The 14,839-nt window shown below is 39.5% G+C and overlaps 1 protein-coding gene across 1 annotated transcript; it reads left to right on the top strand.

Moving 5' to 3' along the window:
• Positions 1 to 6,265: 6,265 nt before the first annotated feature.
• LOC307146693 (alpha-tectorin-like) lies at positions 6,266 to 13,053 on the top strand (the record flags this gene model as incomplete). The annotated part of the gene is made up of 12 exons (XM_079850903.1): positions 6,266 to 6,469; positions 6,747 to 6,956; positions 7,370 to 7,558; positions 7,663 to 7,952; positions 8,787 to 9,058; positions 9,514 to 9,633; positions 9,754 to 9,938; positions 10,337 to 10,497; positions 10,858 to 11,103; positions 12,002 to 12,164; positions 12,334 to 12,436; positions 12,574 to 13,053. The coding sequence occupies 12 exons, from the start codon at positions 6,266 to 6,268 to the stop codon at positions 12,681 to 12,683; spliced, it is 2,253 nt and encodes a 750-aa protein (XP_079707029.1). The 3' UTR covers positions 12,684 to 13,053.
• Between the last annotated feature and the right edge of the window lie 1,786 nt (positions 13,054 to 14,839).

The following is a 14,839-nucleotide window of genomic DNA, read 5'->3' as shown; positions in this document are numbered from 1 at the left end:
AGAGAGAGAGAGAGAGAGAGAGAGAGAAAGGGGGAGGGCACATTTCAGACAGCACTCAGACACCAAATTGATTCCTCTTTCACATTAACCTGCCCTTGAACGGATACATAGACACAAAATAATGTCAAAATACCCATCTGGACAAGAATTCTCTTGTTGGGAAAGAAACTGGATGTGTGTCAGTATATTCGGTCCATGCATTCGGTCTTAAAGTGACAGCAGCCTAATATTCCTGCTGTTGTCTGTGTCATTAATCTTAATAAAATAAAATAAAAACATCATCATCATCATCTACCATGTTCGAGAGAAAAGAAGATAGTGAGGAGAGCAGTCAGGAGGAAAGTGATGACAACAGCTTGCAGGATAAGTGTGCCGTGTAAAGTGTGAGTTCCAAGCAGCATCTCCAGGTGCTCCCTTGAGAACCAGACCAATAAAGTTATGTGCACCCCTGTATATAAACATTGAACTCTTTGAGAAAAAGTAAATGGGAAAAATGACCATTCACTGCGGTTTAAATTACTGTTACAAGCAATGTAGCATATTTTTTAAGAAACCTGTATCTGTTAATCAGACCTCTTCTATTTCAGGTTAACAACAATGGACACTTGACTTTTGATGGGGCATGGTACAGCTACTCTCCATACCAGTTCCCAGCTTATAGAGGGAAAGACCTCATTGCTCCATTCTGGACAGATATTGACAACAGTTGGAATGGTGTTATCTCATATCAACAGTACACCTCTGGCAGTGTCCTTACACAGGCGACCCAAGACATAAACCAATACTTCCCTGACTTGAGTTTCTCTGCTTCATGGGTCTTTGTTGCAACATGGGATAGAGTTGCATACATCTCCAGTTCAGGAACAGTAAGTAGAACAATTTGGTACCATGGAGATCGTCATGTGCCCACTTAAAAATAAAAATCAGTATACCACATGTTTTCTTGCTTCACTAAAAACAATACTATTATTATTTGTCTTTTTTTAAGGAAACATCTTTCCAAGTGGTTTTGATTTCAAATGGCCATCTCTCATTTGTTGTAATGAACTACGGTGCAATCGCTCCAACGCAACGATATGTACAGGTAGGCACAAGATGACATTGATACGATGTATTGAACTGTTTATGACTAAATAATCAGACATCTGAATGTCTACCTTATCATTAGGCTGGTTATGACACCATCGACTCAAGTCACCATTTCTCAATTACTGGATCACTCCAGAATGACATCACAAGCCTACCATACAGCAGCAATGTCAATGTGCCAGGCAGATGGGCCTTCAGAACAGATCATGAAACACGTGGTTGTCAATTTAATGGTAAAACTGCTTTTCTGATTGCATGAAATATTTGCTAATTTCTGGAAGACTATGAATGACCTATTCAAATGTAATGATATCATGCTAGTGAGCCATAGGTGAAGCCTTCCAGTAATTACACATTACTTTTGGTGTTTATATCCATAAACTCTTTGTTATAGGTTTTCCAGTGCAGCTGGGAGACTCCTTCTGGAGTGATTCCACCTGTCAGCAGAGATGCTCCTGTACCAGAAGCGGCCTCCAGTGCAGCTTTGAGCCCTGTACTTATTCCCAAGCTTGTCGTCCAGCTGCTTTCCAATACTCTTGTCAGAACATTCAGAGACAAACATGCACCATCTCGGGTGATCCTCACTACTACACCTTTGACAATCAGATATTTCACTTTCAAGGAACCTGCACATATGTTCTGTCTGAGGTTAGAAATTTTAGTAATGTTGCTATGACTTTCTCTTTATTGTAGAAGAGATTGTACAGTCCTTTACTGATTTTGAATTTGTATTATTGTTTAGGCTTGTGGAAATGGTTTGCCATACTATCGCATTGAGGGGAAAAACGAGCATCGGGGTAGTACTCATGTGTCATGGACTCGGATGGTCAGAGTATTTGTGTATAATGAAGAAATTGAACTAGTCAAAGATCACTATTATGAGGCAAAGGTAATTATCACTGTATTGCTGTAATGTTGAGTTGAGTTCAGCCATCCATCCATCTTCCTAATTTCTTTTTTGTCAACATTGTCAAGGTTAATGGGACCTTTCTAGCAACACCATTCTCCCTCCACAATGGATCCATCCAAGTCTATCAGTCAGGGTTTTCCTTGGCCATCAGCACAGATTTTGGTCTCCTGGTGACCTATGATGCATATAGCTATGTCACCATCTCTGTACCTTATGACTACCAGAATGCCACATGTGGTCTTTGTGGGAACTATAACCTACATCCCGAAGATGACTTCCGTTCAGTCTCTGGGGAGATCTTGAGCTCAGATGTTGATTTTGCCAACTCTTGGAAGGTAGAGGGGGACACAGATCCTGAATGCCATGATGTCAGGTGCACAGGTCTTGCTTGTGCGGTTTGTACCAGCAGTGAAATGAGCCTTTACAGTGACACAAATCACTGTGGAGTCCTGGGAGATGTTTCAGGGCCTTTTGCATCTTGCCATTATGTGTTTTCACCACAGACCTACATAGAGAACTGTGTCTATGATCTTTGCTTAGGAGGAGGTTACCAGCCTATTCTGTGCCAGGCTCTCAATGTGTATTCTGCTCAATGCCAACAGCAGGGTGTACAACTTGGACAGTGGAGACAACCAGGCTTTTGTGGTAAGTACCTTGTTATGTTTTTATTACAAGTAAGTTTGGCATTCAACTTAATGTAACTGAAATATTTGTGGTAAGGTAAAGTTTGGAAGGTAAAAGATCCAGAGTTTGATGCATATTTGTATTTTTTGCCCTCCATTTACAGAAATCATATGCCCTGAGCACAGTCATTTTGAGTCTCATGGAACAAGCTGCCCTGCAACTTGCAGTAACCCAGCTGCCCCAATAAACTGTCCCTTGCCTAATCAAGAGAGCTGTATTTGTGATGATGGGTACATCCTCAGTGCTGGACAATGTGTGCCTGAAGTGAACTGTGGCTGCACATTTGAGGGCTTCTATTACTCTGAGGGACAGTCAGTAGTGCTGGACGAGGACTGTGGGAGACAATGTGTTTGCAGTAGTAGGTCAATGGTCTGCCATCAGCACCAGTGTGGTCCAGCAGAGGTGTGTGGACTCCATAATGGTGTGAGGGGCTGCCGACCCATCAGTTATGCTACCTGTTCAGTTGAAGGCCTGGGTTCATACCACACCTTTGATGGACAAACTTTCAGATACCCAGGAGCTTGTGGACTGACCCTTGCAAGAGTGATGGGGCCATCCCAACTGCCATACTTTGTTTTGACAGTGGAGAAAGTACCCAGAGGCCTTCAAGACTTTTCCAGGTTCCTAAATTTTGAGGCAGGAGAAACTCATGTTTCCATTGAATTGGGAGAAGGTAGCAATGTACAGGTTAGCTAAAAAACAATTTTCTCTTTTCATGTATTAAGAAAAGTCTCAAGAACTCATACGCTAGATCAACTGTTAACACTACAATACGTTTCCATTTATTGACATTAGTTAATTCATTAGTTAACATGAACTAACAATGAAAAATACTTCTAAAGCATTTATGAATCTTAGTTCATGTTAATTTCAACATTTACTAAAATTATTAAAATATAAAGTTTTATCTGTTAGTATTATTTAATTCACCTGAGCTAACAAACTGCTAAAAATGAACAGCTAAAAATGAACAGTAAAACAAAAGAACGTTATTGTAAAGTGTTACCTATCAATTTACTTGTATACTGTCCTCAGGTGGATGGACAGATGGTTGGCCTTCCCATCAGTGTTGGTTCCAGTCAGATCCACATCTATCACAGTAGTGTGAGGGGTTTCGTGTTGGAGACAAACTTTGGAGTGACCATTAGAGCTGACTGGCCACATATTGTCCGAATCACGGCTCCAACCACTTACAATGGTACACTTGGAGGTCTGTGTGGGAACTTGAATGGAAACACTGATGATGAATTCTACAGCCCGGATGGTGTCCTGCTGGATGACTCCCAGCTATTTGCAGATAGTTGGCGTGACGGATCCCTGTCAGCTCATTGTGAGGACCCAGCTGACATTTGGGAACCAGGACTTTATCAGAACAGAAGCGAGTTCAGTGAGCTCTGCAACATCATGGCAATGAACGATGGACCATTTGGTGAGTGCAGCAGAACACTAGACCCTAGGCAGCGGATTGAAGACTGCATTCAGATGCTGGAGCGGACGGGGGGTGCCAGGGAGGCTCTATGTGAAGCCCTGCGAGGGTACACACTACACTGCCAACAGAATGGCATTGCAGTTGGAGAGTGGAGGAGTATTACCCACTGTGGTTAGTATCTTATAAAGTGATAAAGATAAAGTGAAAGAATAAAAAGTATATATCTTCTTCAAAATTCTGATCATTCATTGCCTTTTCCATCCCATTTTGTTTTAATTATCCCAGATCCCAACTGTCCAGCAAATACCCATTTTAAACTGTGTGGCACATCCTGTCCTGCGTCCTGCCCTAGCCTCTCATTTCCCTTCCAGTGCACTCTGCCATGCCAGGGTGGATGCCAGTGCAATGATGGACTAGTGCTGGATGGAGATCGCTGTGTTCCCCCCACTGGTTGCGGCTGCCACTATCATGGCCGTTATCGGCAGCCTGGAGAGCAGTTCTGGCATGGTGAAGAGTGCCAGTTCCTGTGTGTCTGTGATGGAATCACTGGAAATGTCCGTTGCACACCATCATCTTGCAGTGACCAAGAAATCTGCAGTGTGGTGGAGGGGGAGTATGGCTGCCATCCTCGTCCACATGGTAGCTGTTATGCTTCTGGAGATCCCCATTATATCTCCTTTGATAGAACCTACTTTGACTTTCAAGGCACATGCCGATATGTGCTGGCCACAGTATGTAATGATACTCGTGGACTACCACACTTCCAAGTGGAAGCAAGAAATGAAGCATGGAATGGATGGCCTGTGTCAATAACTGTTGAAGTTTTTGTTAATGTCTCTGGGCATCTTGTGCACATGTCACAGGACATGAATAGCTATTCTGCTGTTAAGGTAAGCAAGTCCCACTTACAGTATTTTGCCATTGAGTATACGTGAAAAACTTTATTGTTGTAAATATTGATACGAATTTTTTGTATTAACAAGCTCAACTTTTTCTTCAATTAGGTTGATGAAGAGATCAGAAACCTCCCTGTTTATCTTGACTCTGGACGAGTGTCCGTCTACTCCACAGGACAGTTTGTCTATGTTTCCACTGACTTTGGTTTCAGTGTCATTTATGGTGGTTCCTGGGTGGTAAACATTGTTGTGCCAGCAGACTACAGTGGAATAATGTGTGGCATCTGTGGTAACTTTAATGGCCATCCGGAGGATGACTTCCTCACTCCTTCAGGTGCTCTGGCACCTTCAGCAGACCAGTTTGGGGCAGAATGGATTGTTGAAGATGACATGTCATGCAATCAAGGCTGTGGGGACCATTGTCCTTTGTGCCAAGATGAGAGCACAACTCAAGCCTTGTGTGGGATCATCAGAGACAATCAGGGCCCCTTTAGCTTCTGCCATGGATCTGTAGATCCACAGGCCTATTTTGATAACTGTGTGTTTGATGTGTGCATCTCTGGGAACAGTAATGAAGTTTTGTGTCGCTCTGTCCAATCCTATGTGAGTGCTTGTCAGTCTGTAAATGCCATGGTCTACCCCTGGAGAGAACTTGCATTGTGTGGTAAGTGACTGGAGATGTGGCTGAGATACAGTGTGTAAAAAGACCAGTGCAATTAGGGGCCGTTCACATATCGCGTCTAAAAAACCGTGGAAAGCGTGGTTGCACCGTTTTCTCCTCCTTTCCAAAGCGCTTGTGCTCCCGTGGTGTCTGTCGTTGCTATGAAACCATGAACTGTGCTCTCCACAACGACCAGGAAGTTTAGTAATGGATTTCCACCACTGAAAAACGCTGTAGCTCTGCTACAAGATTTATTTACAGAGAAGAGAAAAAAACCTGTAGTGTTTGGGTGCACTCCATTCTTCAAAAAAAAAAAAAAAAAACATGGAGAAAATTCATACATTTGAAATAACGAATATGAGTGCACAAAAGACGCTATATGTGAACGGCCCCTTAAACTACATTTTAATGTATTGTACTATTGTTAGTTTAACTGCTTCTATTGTTCTCATTTGCTTTGGATTAAAGCGTCTGCTAAATGAATTAATGAAAAAAATATGTTTTAATTTAATCTCAAATATTTAATATTGTGCATATACTGTATATTAATTGCATTTATGTTTCATAAAAATAAATTTTTTGTTACATTGCCAGTCATGGACTGCTCATCAAACATCCCAAACAGTCATTATGAGGAGTGTGGAACAGACTGTGGCCACACGTGCGCCAGCAGCATCGATGCTAGTTGTGAACACACATGCTCAGAAGGTTGTTTCTGTGATGAGGGATTTGTGAGGAGTGGAGGACTCTGTGTACCAGTGGAACAATGTGGCTGCTTGTATGATGGATTCTACTATCATGTGAGGATTCAAATATAACGTTTACATGTTGAGCCTTATTATATAGAGCTTTGGATAAGGGGAGGCACAGCCATAGTGTATTATGGTTCCATAAATCATCTTAAACACTTAAAACCATTGTGGTGATGCTGTGGTACAAAGATTGTATAATCATAATACATGTTACTCCTAAAAACTACATGGCTATATCATGATTTTTTATATATATATATGTAAAAATACTGACTGATGTTATGATATAGAAATATAAAGTTTGTTGTCATTGTTGATTTTGTAGATTGGTGAACAGTTCTGGGATTCAACATGCTCCCAGCGCTGTCAGTGTTTTGCTCCAAATGATCTACGCTGCACTGCATCTTTCTGCCCAGCGGCCATGGAGTGTGCGGTCAGAAATGGACGTCGTGACTGCTTCAGTCCAATGTCCACATGCACAGTCTGGGGCGACCCCCACTACATCACCTTTGATGGGGCTGTGGCCCACTTTCAGGTATAAACTGGCAAACTGTTATGTGTAGATAAACATGCACGAATCAGAATGAATTCCACAATTCTTTTTAATAATCCAGGGGAATACACTGGAGAAAACCAACAAGGCAAGTACACAATAACATTACCATGACTGGTCAAAACAAAACAAAACAGAACTAGACCATAACATAAAGTCTGCTGTTTTTTTTTTGTTTTGTTTTTTATGCACCTTACCTTAACTGTTGTTTTGAATCCGACTAATGGGGGACAGCTGAGTAAACAGTCAAGTTTAAAATATGTTAACAAGTTTGACTGCTAACGTATTTCATAAATACATGAAGATTCTTTGATTAATGAATGTATGCCATGACTAATTTCTGTATTGGAAGTGAAAGTAATAATGGAGACTGTGTATTGTGTTAATCCTACCAGGGCACTTGTTCGTATGAGATTGCCCAGACCTGTGGTAATGTTACAGACAGTGATCTGCAGTTCCGTGTAGTGGCCACCAACAGGCACCGGGGGAACATGGTGGTGTCATTTGTGTCTGCAGTGGATGTTTGGTTGTCTCAGCATGGACAGCATATGAACATCAGTATTGGGCAGAACAGGAGAGTTAAAGTAAGTTGCACTTCGAATTATATAAATTTGGTATACACTTCAAAGTAAATTTTCTCTCAATTTCTCTCGTTTTCTTATGATGAAATTTTCTGATTCTCCTCCAGGTTGATGGAAATGCTATTGACACACCAGCCTATCAAATCAATGATCTTGTAGAGGTACATGAGGAGCAGGGATTTGTGATTCTAAATGCATTCAATGAATTTATTGTCCATTTTGATGGACATAGCAGCCTTCTAGTCAGAGTGAGTGAAAGATTCTCTGGATCTCTATGTGGAATGTGTGGAAATTTCAATGGTAATCCTGCGGATGACAAAGTGCTCCCCAGTGGAGAACTCGCTTCTGATGACATTTCCTTTGGTCACAGCTGGAAATCAGACACCAGCATTCCAGGGTAAGAACCGCAAGACTTTACATTTGTGACAAAAATGTGTCTCAGGTTTGTTTTGATAGAGTGGTGGACAGGGAAAATGGCTAGGCATTGTCAAGGCAAGACCATGGGTTTGATTCCCAGAGAATACATGAACTGATAAAATGTATTGAAAGCAACACACTCACTTTGTATAAAAGAGTCTGGCAAATGCAGAAAAGTAAATGGAGTGACAGAATGAAACACTGCATAAATGCATTAAATGGTTTATTATTGACTGGCTTATCATGGTTTATCATGTTCCGGCTGGGTTTTGCATGCTTTCCTTGTGTCAGGGTGGGTTTCCAATGGCATGCAGCTTAGGTCAATTGGATGCACTATATTTCCAATAAAGTCTGAGTGTCCCAACCACTAAGGTTACACAAGCTACTGCAGTCTCAGTGCTGCTCAGGGTTACATCAGTTAAGGACTTTTAAAGGGTTATGTATCCGGTGTAAAAGCTGTGCCGAATAACTCTGTGGATGACTCCACTCTGCCAACCCTTGAGTGGGAGAAACCGAAATAGAGAGAGAGAGAGAGATTGCCTTCCAAATGTTGATTTCATGCTAATGTTCAATATGTTTAAGGTTAAACTTATTTACTTTTGTTTGCTTTTAGTATTTTGTTGAGTCACCACTCAATGTCCAATGTAATGCCTCTACTGAAAGGTCTTGCTTCATAACAAGTTGAGAAGCACTGCTTTAGTTTAAAATTTTTATGAATAGGAAATTATGTTTGTTGTTCACCTGTAAACCCTTTCTTTATCCAAATGATGAAATAGTATAGGCAACTGACCTGAAGTTTCCTTGTATTTTTCAGCTGTGGTGCCAGAGACCAGACCGGTAATGTTGATGAGTGTCCATCCAGGCAGAGGTATTCTGATCTCTGTAGTATCATCACCAACACCACTGGCCCCTTCCAGAACTGCCATCTTCATGTTGACCCGGCACCTTACTTCTACTCTTGTGTGTATGATCTGTGTCTCTACACACGTGCAAATGGCATGCTATGTTCAGCTGTTGAGGCCTATGAGACAGCTTGTGCCATCTTGGAGACACAGATCCCAGAATGGCGCTCGATTCTGCGGTGCGGTAAGTCAAAATCACATTCAGCACAGATTATTTTGTCACCAGTGTTACTAAAAATGTAGGCAGCTGAACTAAACTAAGAGCTAACCTTTAGAGAAAGAGGCAATTAGGCAGACTTAGATTGGGTTAAAAGTATTCGTTGCTACATATTTCACATGTGGAGAACTTTGAGGACATTTATATGGAAATCTTAAAGGTAAAGTAACAACCCCCCAGCAATATAATTCTTATGGCCAGGTGGATAGAAAATTAATGTGAAAAACCCTGACTATCACTATCTTTTTGGAGCTCAATGGGAAAATGATTAAAAATAAAATGACCCATTTAATTCGCTAGAGAAAAATACCTTGAGGAATACAGAGCAATAATCGTTCAGGGGACCAGAATGTTAAACTCTGATTCTGTTAACATGACTCAGTGTCTTTGTGTTGTCCTTCATCTATCTGTGCTTTTCTTAGATGTGAGAGATCGCTGTTCTAAACTCAACTGCTCTGAGAATGAATGGTGTGGGAAGAAAAATGGTGTTTATGGCTGTTTATGTAACGATGACCAACCCAGACCACAACCTGACTCTTTTGGTTTGTATCATTAAAAAAAAAAAAAAAAAAAAAAAAAAAAAAAATCAGTCATTTGTTACCTTTTTTTTTTTTTAATATAATTCTGACAATCTTTTGCCTTTTTTTTTTTTTTTAACTCAGAGTTCTCAGAAACCTGTGAAAGCAGCTCTGGCTCCATATCTGTGTCTCGCTGTCAGCTCTTTGAGGCTGGTTTTCCAGCTGATGTCTTACACCTCAATGATCCCAGCTGCAAAGGAACGGTCCGGAATGGCAGAGTGGAATTCCATTTTGATGATGATGAACACATCTGTGGTACAAATCTTGTGGTAGGTTTAACTATGTATAATCTATTCAATACACAATCTAAATATTTGTAGTGCCTGATATAACCAGAATAGTTCTCTATGAGACTTTGAGAAGTCTGTAGGGAGGTCTGTAAGGATGGATACTGTATGATCAATCTGTAACAACCAAAGGAAGGTCCCAAACAAACCTCCCTAAAGACTTCTTAAAGTCTAAAAGAGATTCAGAGGGGAAGGATACACAACACCATGCCACAAAGAAACTGGAACTTCTCCACCATTAATACGTAACCCATCATAATTTTACTTGAATGATGAAACCTTTTAGCTTTATATATATATATATATATATATATATATATATATATATACTTTGAATTCAGTTTAGACTAAATTCCATAAGTTTTCTTTGTTGTCCACAGGCTAACGGCACCCACTTCATCTATGATAACTTTATTCTGGGGACACCGAGGTCAGAAGATCTCATCATCAGCAGAGAGAAAATCCTGAAGCTTTCTTTCAGCTGTGTTTATCCTCAATCACAAACACTTTCCATGAATGTGGAAATCAACCCACTGGAGAGGTGGGAGTGAAACAGCACTATTTTTTTAAAAAGGAGTAGTTCACCAAAAACAGACATTTTGTTTGTTAATATTTGCTCCAAAGAACACACACATTTTTCTGGTCATATCTTTCAATGCAGTTAATCCCCATGGGGAATTTCAAGCTTAAGAAAGGTAAAACAAAAGAAAAAAAAGGTCCATATAACTCCTGAACTATATTCCAAATCTTTTTAGGTGAACTTATCCTTTTAGCAGAAAAATAAATGTATTTAAAAAGTAAATATATGGTTATATTCTCGAAACCAAGAATATCTATTTTAAACATAATTGTATCCATAAACATAATAGTTTTAACACAGATCTATCCATTATTTCAACAGCATTGTGCACAAGACTCTTCCCGCTGGTGAAGGCAGATATCAGGTCCGGATGATTCCATATCAGGATGATGAGTTTACCCGGCCCTTCACTGGTCGTGTGGATGCAGAGCTCGACCAGGAGATGCATGTGGAAGTTCGTGTTGAGGGGGTCGACAGCCGCCAGTTTGCCCTGGTGATGGACACGTGTTGGGCTACACCTGTGAATGATCCTGATTACAGCCTCCGCTGGGATCTCATCCTTTCAGAGTAAAGCAGGGATTTTTAAAAATTCTTTTAAAGGAGAACTCCGGTCAATTTTAACATTGAGCTCATTTTTTTGTACATTTGGAGTGCTGTCAATACAGAGAACAACGACAAAAATCGGTGTTGCCTACACCGAGTTATTATATTTTAAAAATTTGCACCCTGTTGACTTCAATGGGGCAAGTACTAAACCTGCTTTTAGCCTCTTAACATCCTTGATGTGTCATTACAAGTGCACAGAAAATGTGAGTGATTCCTTCTGAGTGAACACGGGTGAATCTGACTGCAGTAGATGTGAAAGAAATGTATAAAAATTATGTTATTTAAGCCAGCGCAAATACCTGTGTTTACATCCTGTTTTTCGGGTGAAGTCCAAAGTAGTCGATTGCCGAGTTCACGCGCATAGGTTTAGTTACCTATGATCACGCGCGTGAACTCGGCAATCGACTACTTTGGACTTCACCCGAAAAACAGGATGTAAACACAGGTAATGACACATCAAGGATGTTAAGAGGCTAAAAGCAGGTTTAGTACTTGCCCCATTGAAGTCAACAGGGTGCAAATTTTAAAAATAGAATAACTCGGTGTAGGCAACACCGATTTTTGTCGTTGTTCTCTGTATTGACAGCACTCCAAATGTACAAAAAAAATGAGCTCAATGTTAAAATTGACCGGAGTTCTCCTTTAAGCTTATACTTAACTCAATGTAACATTTTTACTGAATAAATAATAATCATATCACCTCTAGGATTACATTACGTTACACGTCTTTCAGTTTTTCAGAACTAAAGTAAAATATTAAATTTTTGAACATGGAATGCAAATATGTGATGATTTACAGGAGATCACTCTGTATTGACTGTCTCCAAAAGAAAGAATTTGTCATTATTGATATTCTCAGGTGTCCCAATCCAAATGACAACACAGTGGATCTGCTGCAGAACGGCGTCTCGACATCCAGCCGTTTCTCCTTCAGGATGTTTATCTTCACTGCAAACTCCACTAAGCTTTACCTGCACTGTGCTGTTCACCTTTGCCTTCTGTCAAGCAATCGCTGCTCAACTGTGAGTTTAGTGTGCACTAATCGTGTGTCAGATTGTTCTGGTTCCTTCAGAAGACTGAAAATCTGTTTTTGGCATTATATCGCCATCTAGAGTGAAGTAATCTGTGCGTATGCAGTAAGACACTGTTGAAGACTGTAAAAATCTCATCACATCCATTTTTAATCTTTAGAACTGTTCTTCTGGACTCCAGCGGAGAGAGAGCAGGTCTCTCGACTTCCATGACAGTGCTTCCATATCCCTGGGTCCTCTGGTTTGGTCTGAACGGAGCTCGGGTAAACATTAAATTTAATAACCTTAATGCTTAATTTTCTTTTTTTTACTTATGTCAAATTTCTGTAAGATTTAATCCATATTTATTTATTTTTTTGCAACTTTACCATGCACTGAACCATTTCTTGTCCCCCTTCAGACATACCGATCCCAGAAAAAGTGCAAGTGTCCATGGCACCAGGCCTCTGTGGTTCCTTGATCATTTTGATGGTTTCACTCCTTAGTGCCTACACTTTGTTGTATGTTTAGACATACAATTACCTTTGAATTCTTTGATTATACATTTATAAAAATTTTGTTTGTCATATCTGATTTGTACACTGTACATTGGATTAGGAACAATTGACACTGAACTTATAAATTGTTCTGCTTTGACTTGTATTTGCACCTAATAATAATGAGGACCCTTAAGTTTATGATGATAACTTTCTCTGTCTAGTATGGTAAAATAAGAATTAATTTGATTGCTTCTTTCTTTATTTTCAATTGTACTTAAAATACTTAAAATATATTTTAAATACTCTATATATTTACTGCGATAAATGCTTTAAGCTAATAACTGTATTATGAGGGGAAAAAATGCTTCCTTCCTAAATAAAATATTTGTTTTGAAATCCTCATCCAGACTGTGATTATGTGAAACTGTCTGGTCCTTGTGTAATTTCATGATCGTATTAGGCCGCCTTGTTTTTCTGAAGGGTGTCCTGACCTTAGACTGCTTCTAAGGACATGGATTTAAACGTCTAATATTTAAAAAAATGTATTAACATGATCATATCTCTGTGTGTGTTTTTCTTAAAATATAGGAAAATACATGTAGCCTGCATACTTAAAATTAAGTTAGAACAGTAAATAAACACAAAACGGAAAAAAAATAGGACTTGTGCTTTTGATAGGACACAAAGTCTCGGCTTACAAATTCGGTCAGTTTTATTACAAATTCAAACAACTTACCAAAAAAATTACTTTATATAGGATTTTTTTTCCTAAATGCACTATATTAGGTCTACATAGCATTTACTTAACCTGTACTTCACTTAAAGGTGCACTGTGGTGATGTTGCGAATTGAAACTAACAGAAGTTACGGTGGAGACAGGAAGTGATGTCGTCGTCTGAGACAGCAGAGAGTAGCCAGTTAAGCAATGATGTTTCTTTACAAAGATTAAGAAATTATGTTTACTTAATTATTCAGTAAAACAATATGTTATCGTTCATCATTGTGTCAGTGTTTTATTCGCTGACTTTAGCTAGCTTCTTTGCACGAAGAACAACATAGTAACGAAACGCGCTCTGAAGTAGTTTGTCTGTTAAGGGCTACTGGCCAATATCAGCGCAAAATGGCTATTTCAATATAAGGAGACCCTTATATGTGTATGTAGATAGAAATGGCTCATTCTAAGGTAATAAAAACATAACGGTTCATTATGGTATTAATAGCCTACACCACTGAAAACATAGAAATGTATATGATATTATATTTCTGTCAACAGATCCTAAATATTACACAATGCACCTTTAAAGGCACTGTGGAAATAAATATTTAATATGCAAGCTTATTGCATTGCATATAGTCAGGCATTCTGATTTAGTATAGGCCATGCATGCCGGACTATATTCAATGCAATAAGCTTGCTTATTTAATATTTAATTCCACAGTGCCTTAAAAGGTGCATTGTGTAATATTTAAGAGGATCTGTTGACAGAAATACAATATACTAAAAATTAAACAAGTCAACTGCAGTTATGAAGCAGACTACTAGGTAGATTATATTATTAACTCTTTTCCCACCACTGACTGAAATTTACAGCTTTCCGTGTTTTTACTGATGTACGGTAGGGGGCGCTATAACACAACTTCTGAAAGAGTACAGAATCTCCTGATTAAAGGGGTCATGAACTGAGAATTCAAATTTTCCTTGATCTTTTGACAGTTGAGAGTTTATAATACTATAAAAAATACCCTGTAGCCCAAGTTTCAAAACTCAAAACTTCCTTGTTATTACAAAAAATGCTTTTATTGAAACCATGGCCAGAAAATGACAAGATCTAAAAAGAGCAGCCTTATTACGTCACAGGGCAGCGAAAGCCTAGCCTGGTCCTACCAGACTCTCGTACATTTCATTTGTACAGAGAGTCTGGCTACTCTCCATTGATAAGCGTAAACTTCCTTGAAGGCGGGTACTCTGTTTAAGTGTAAAACTATTCACTAATTGCATTAATAGAATGTTGCCGACATCCGGTTTGATTCCGGTAAGCCGTCCCACATCCGCTCGCCTCATTCCTGACAATGGCGTTGTTTTATACGAGAAGCCAGCAAGATCTAAATTTACCATCAGTGACTTGCACCAGATTACTAACTCCTTTTCATCTGCTCCCAGGAGTAAGAGAGAGAAGGGGTTCAAAA

Source organism: Squalius cephalus (genome assembly GCF_949319135.1).
Source record: "Squalius cephalus genome assembly, chromosome: 19".
In the NCBI taxonomy this organism is placed as follows: Eukaryota; Metazoa; Chordata; class Actinopteri; order Cypriniformes; family Leuciscidae; genus Squalius; species Squalius cephalus.
Note: the sequence above shows the minus strand (reverse complement) of the source record. Positions and strands in the feature narration are given on the sequence as shown.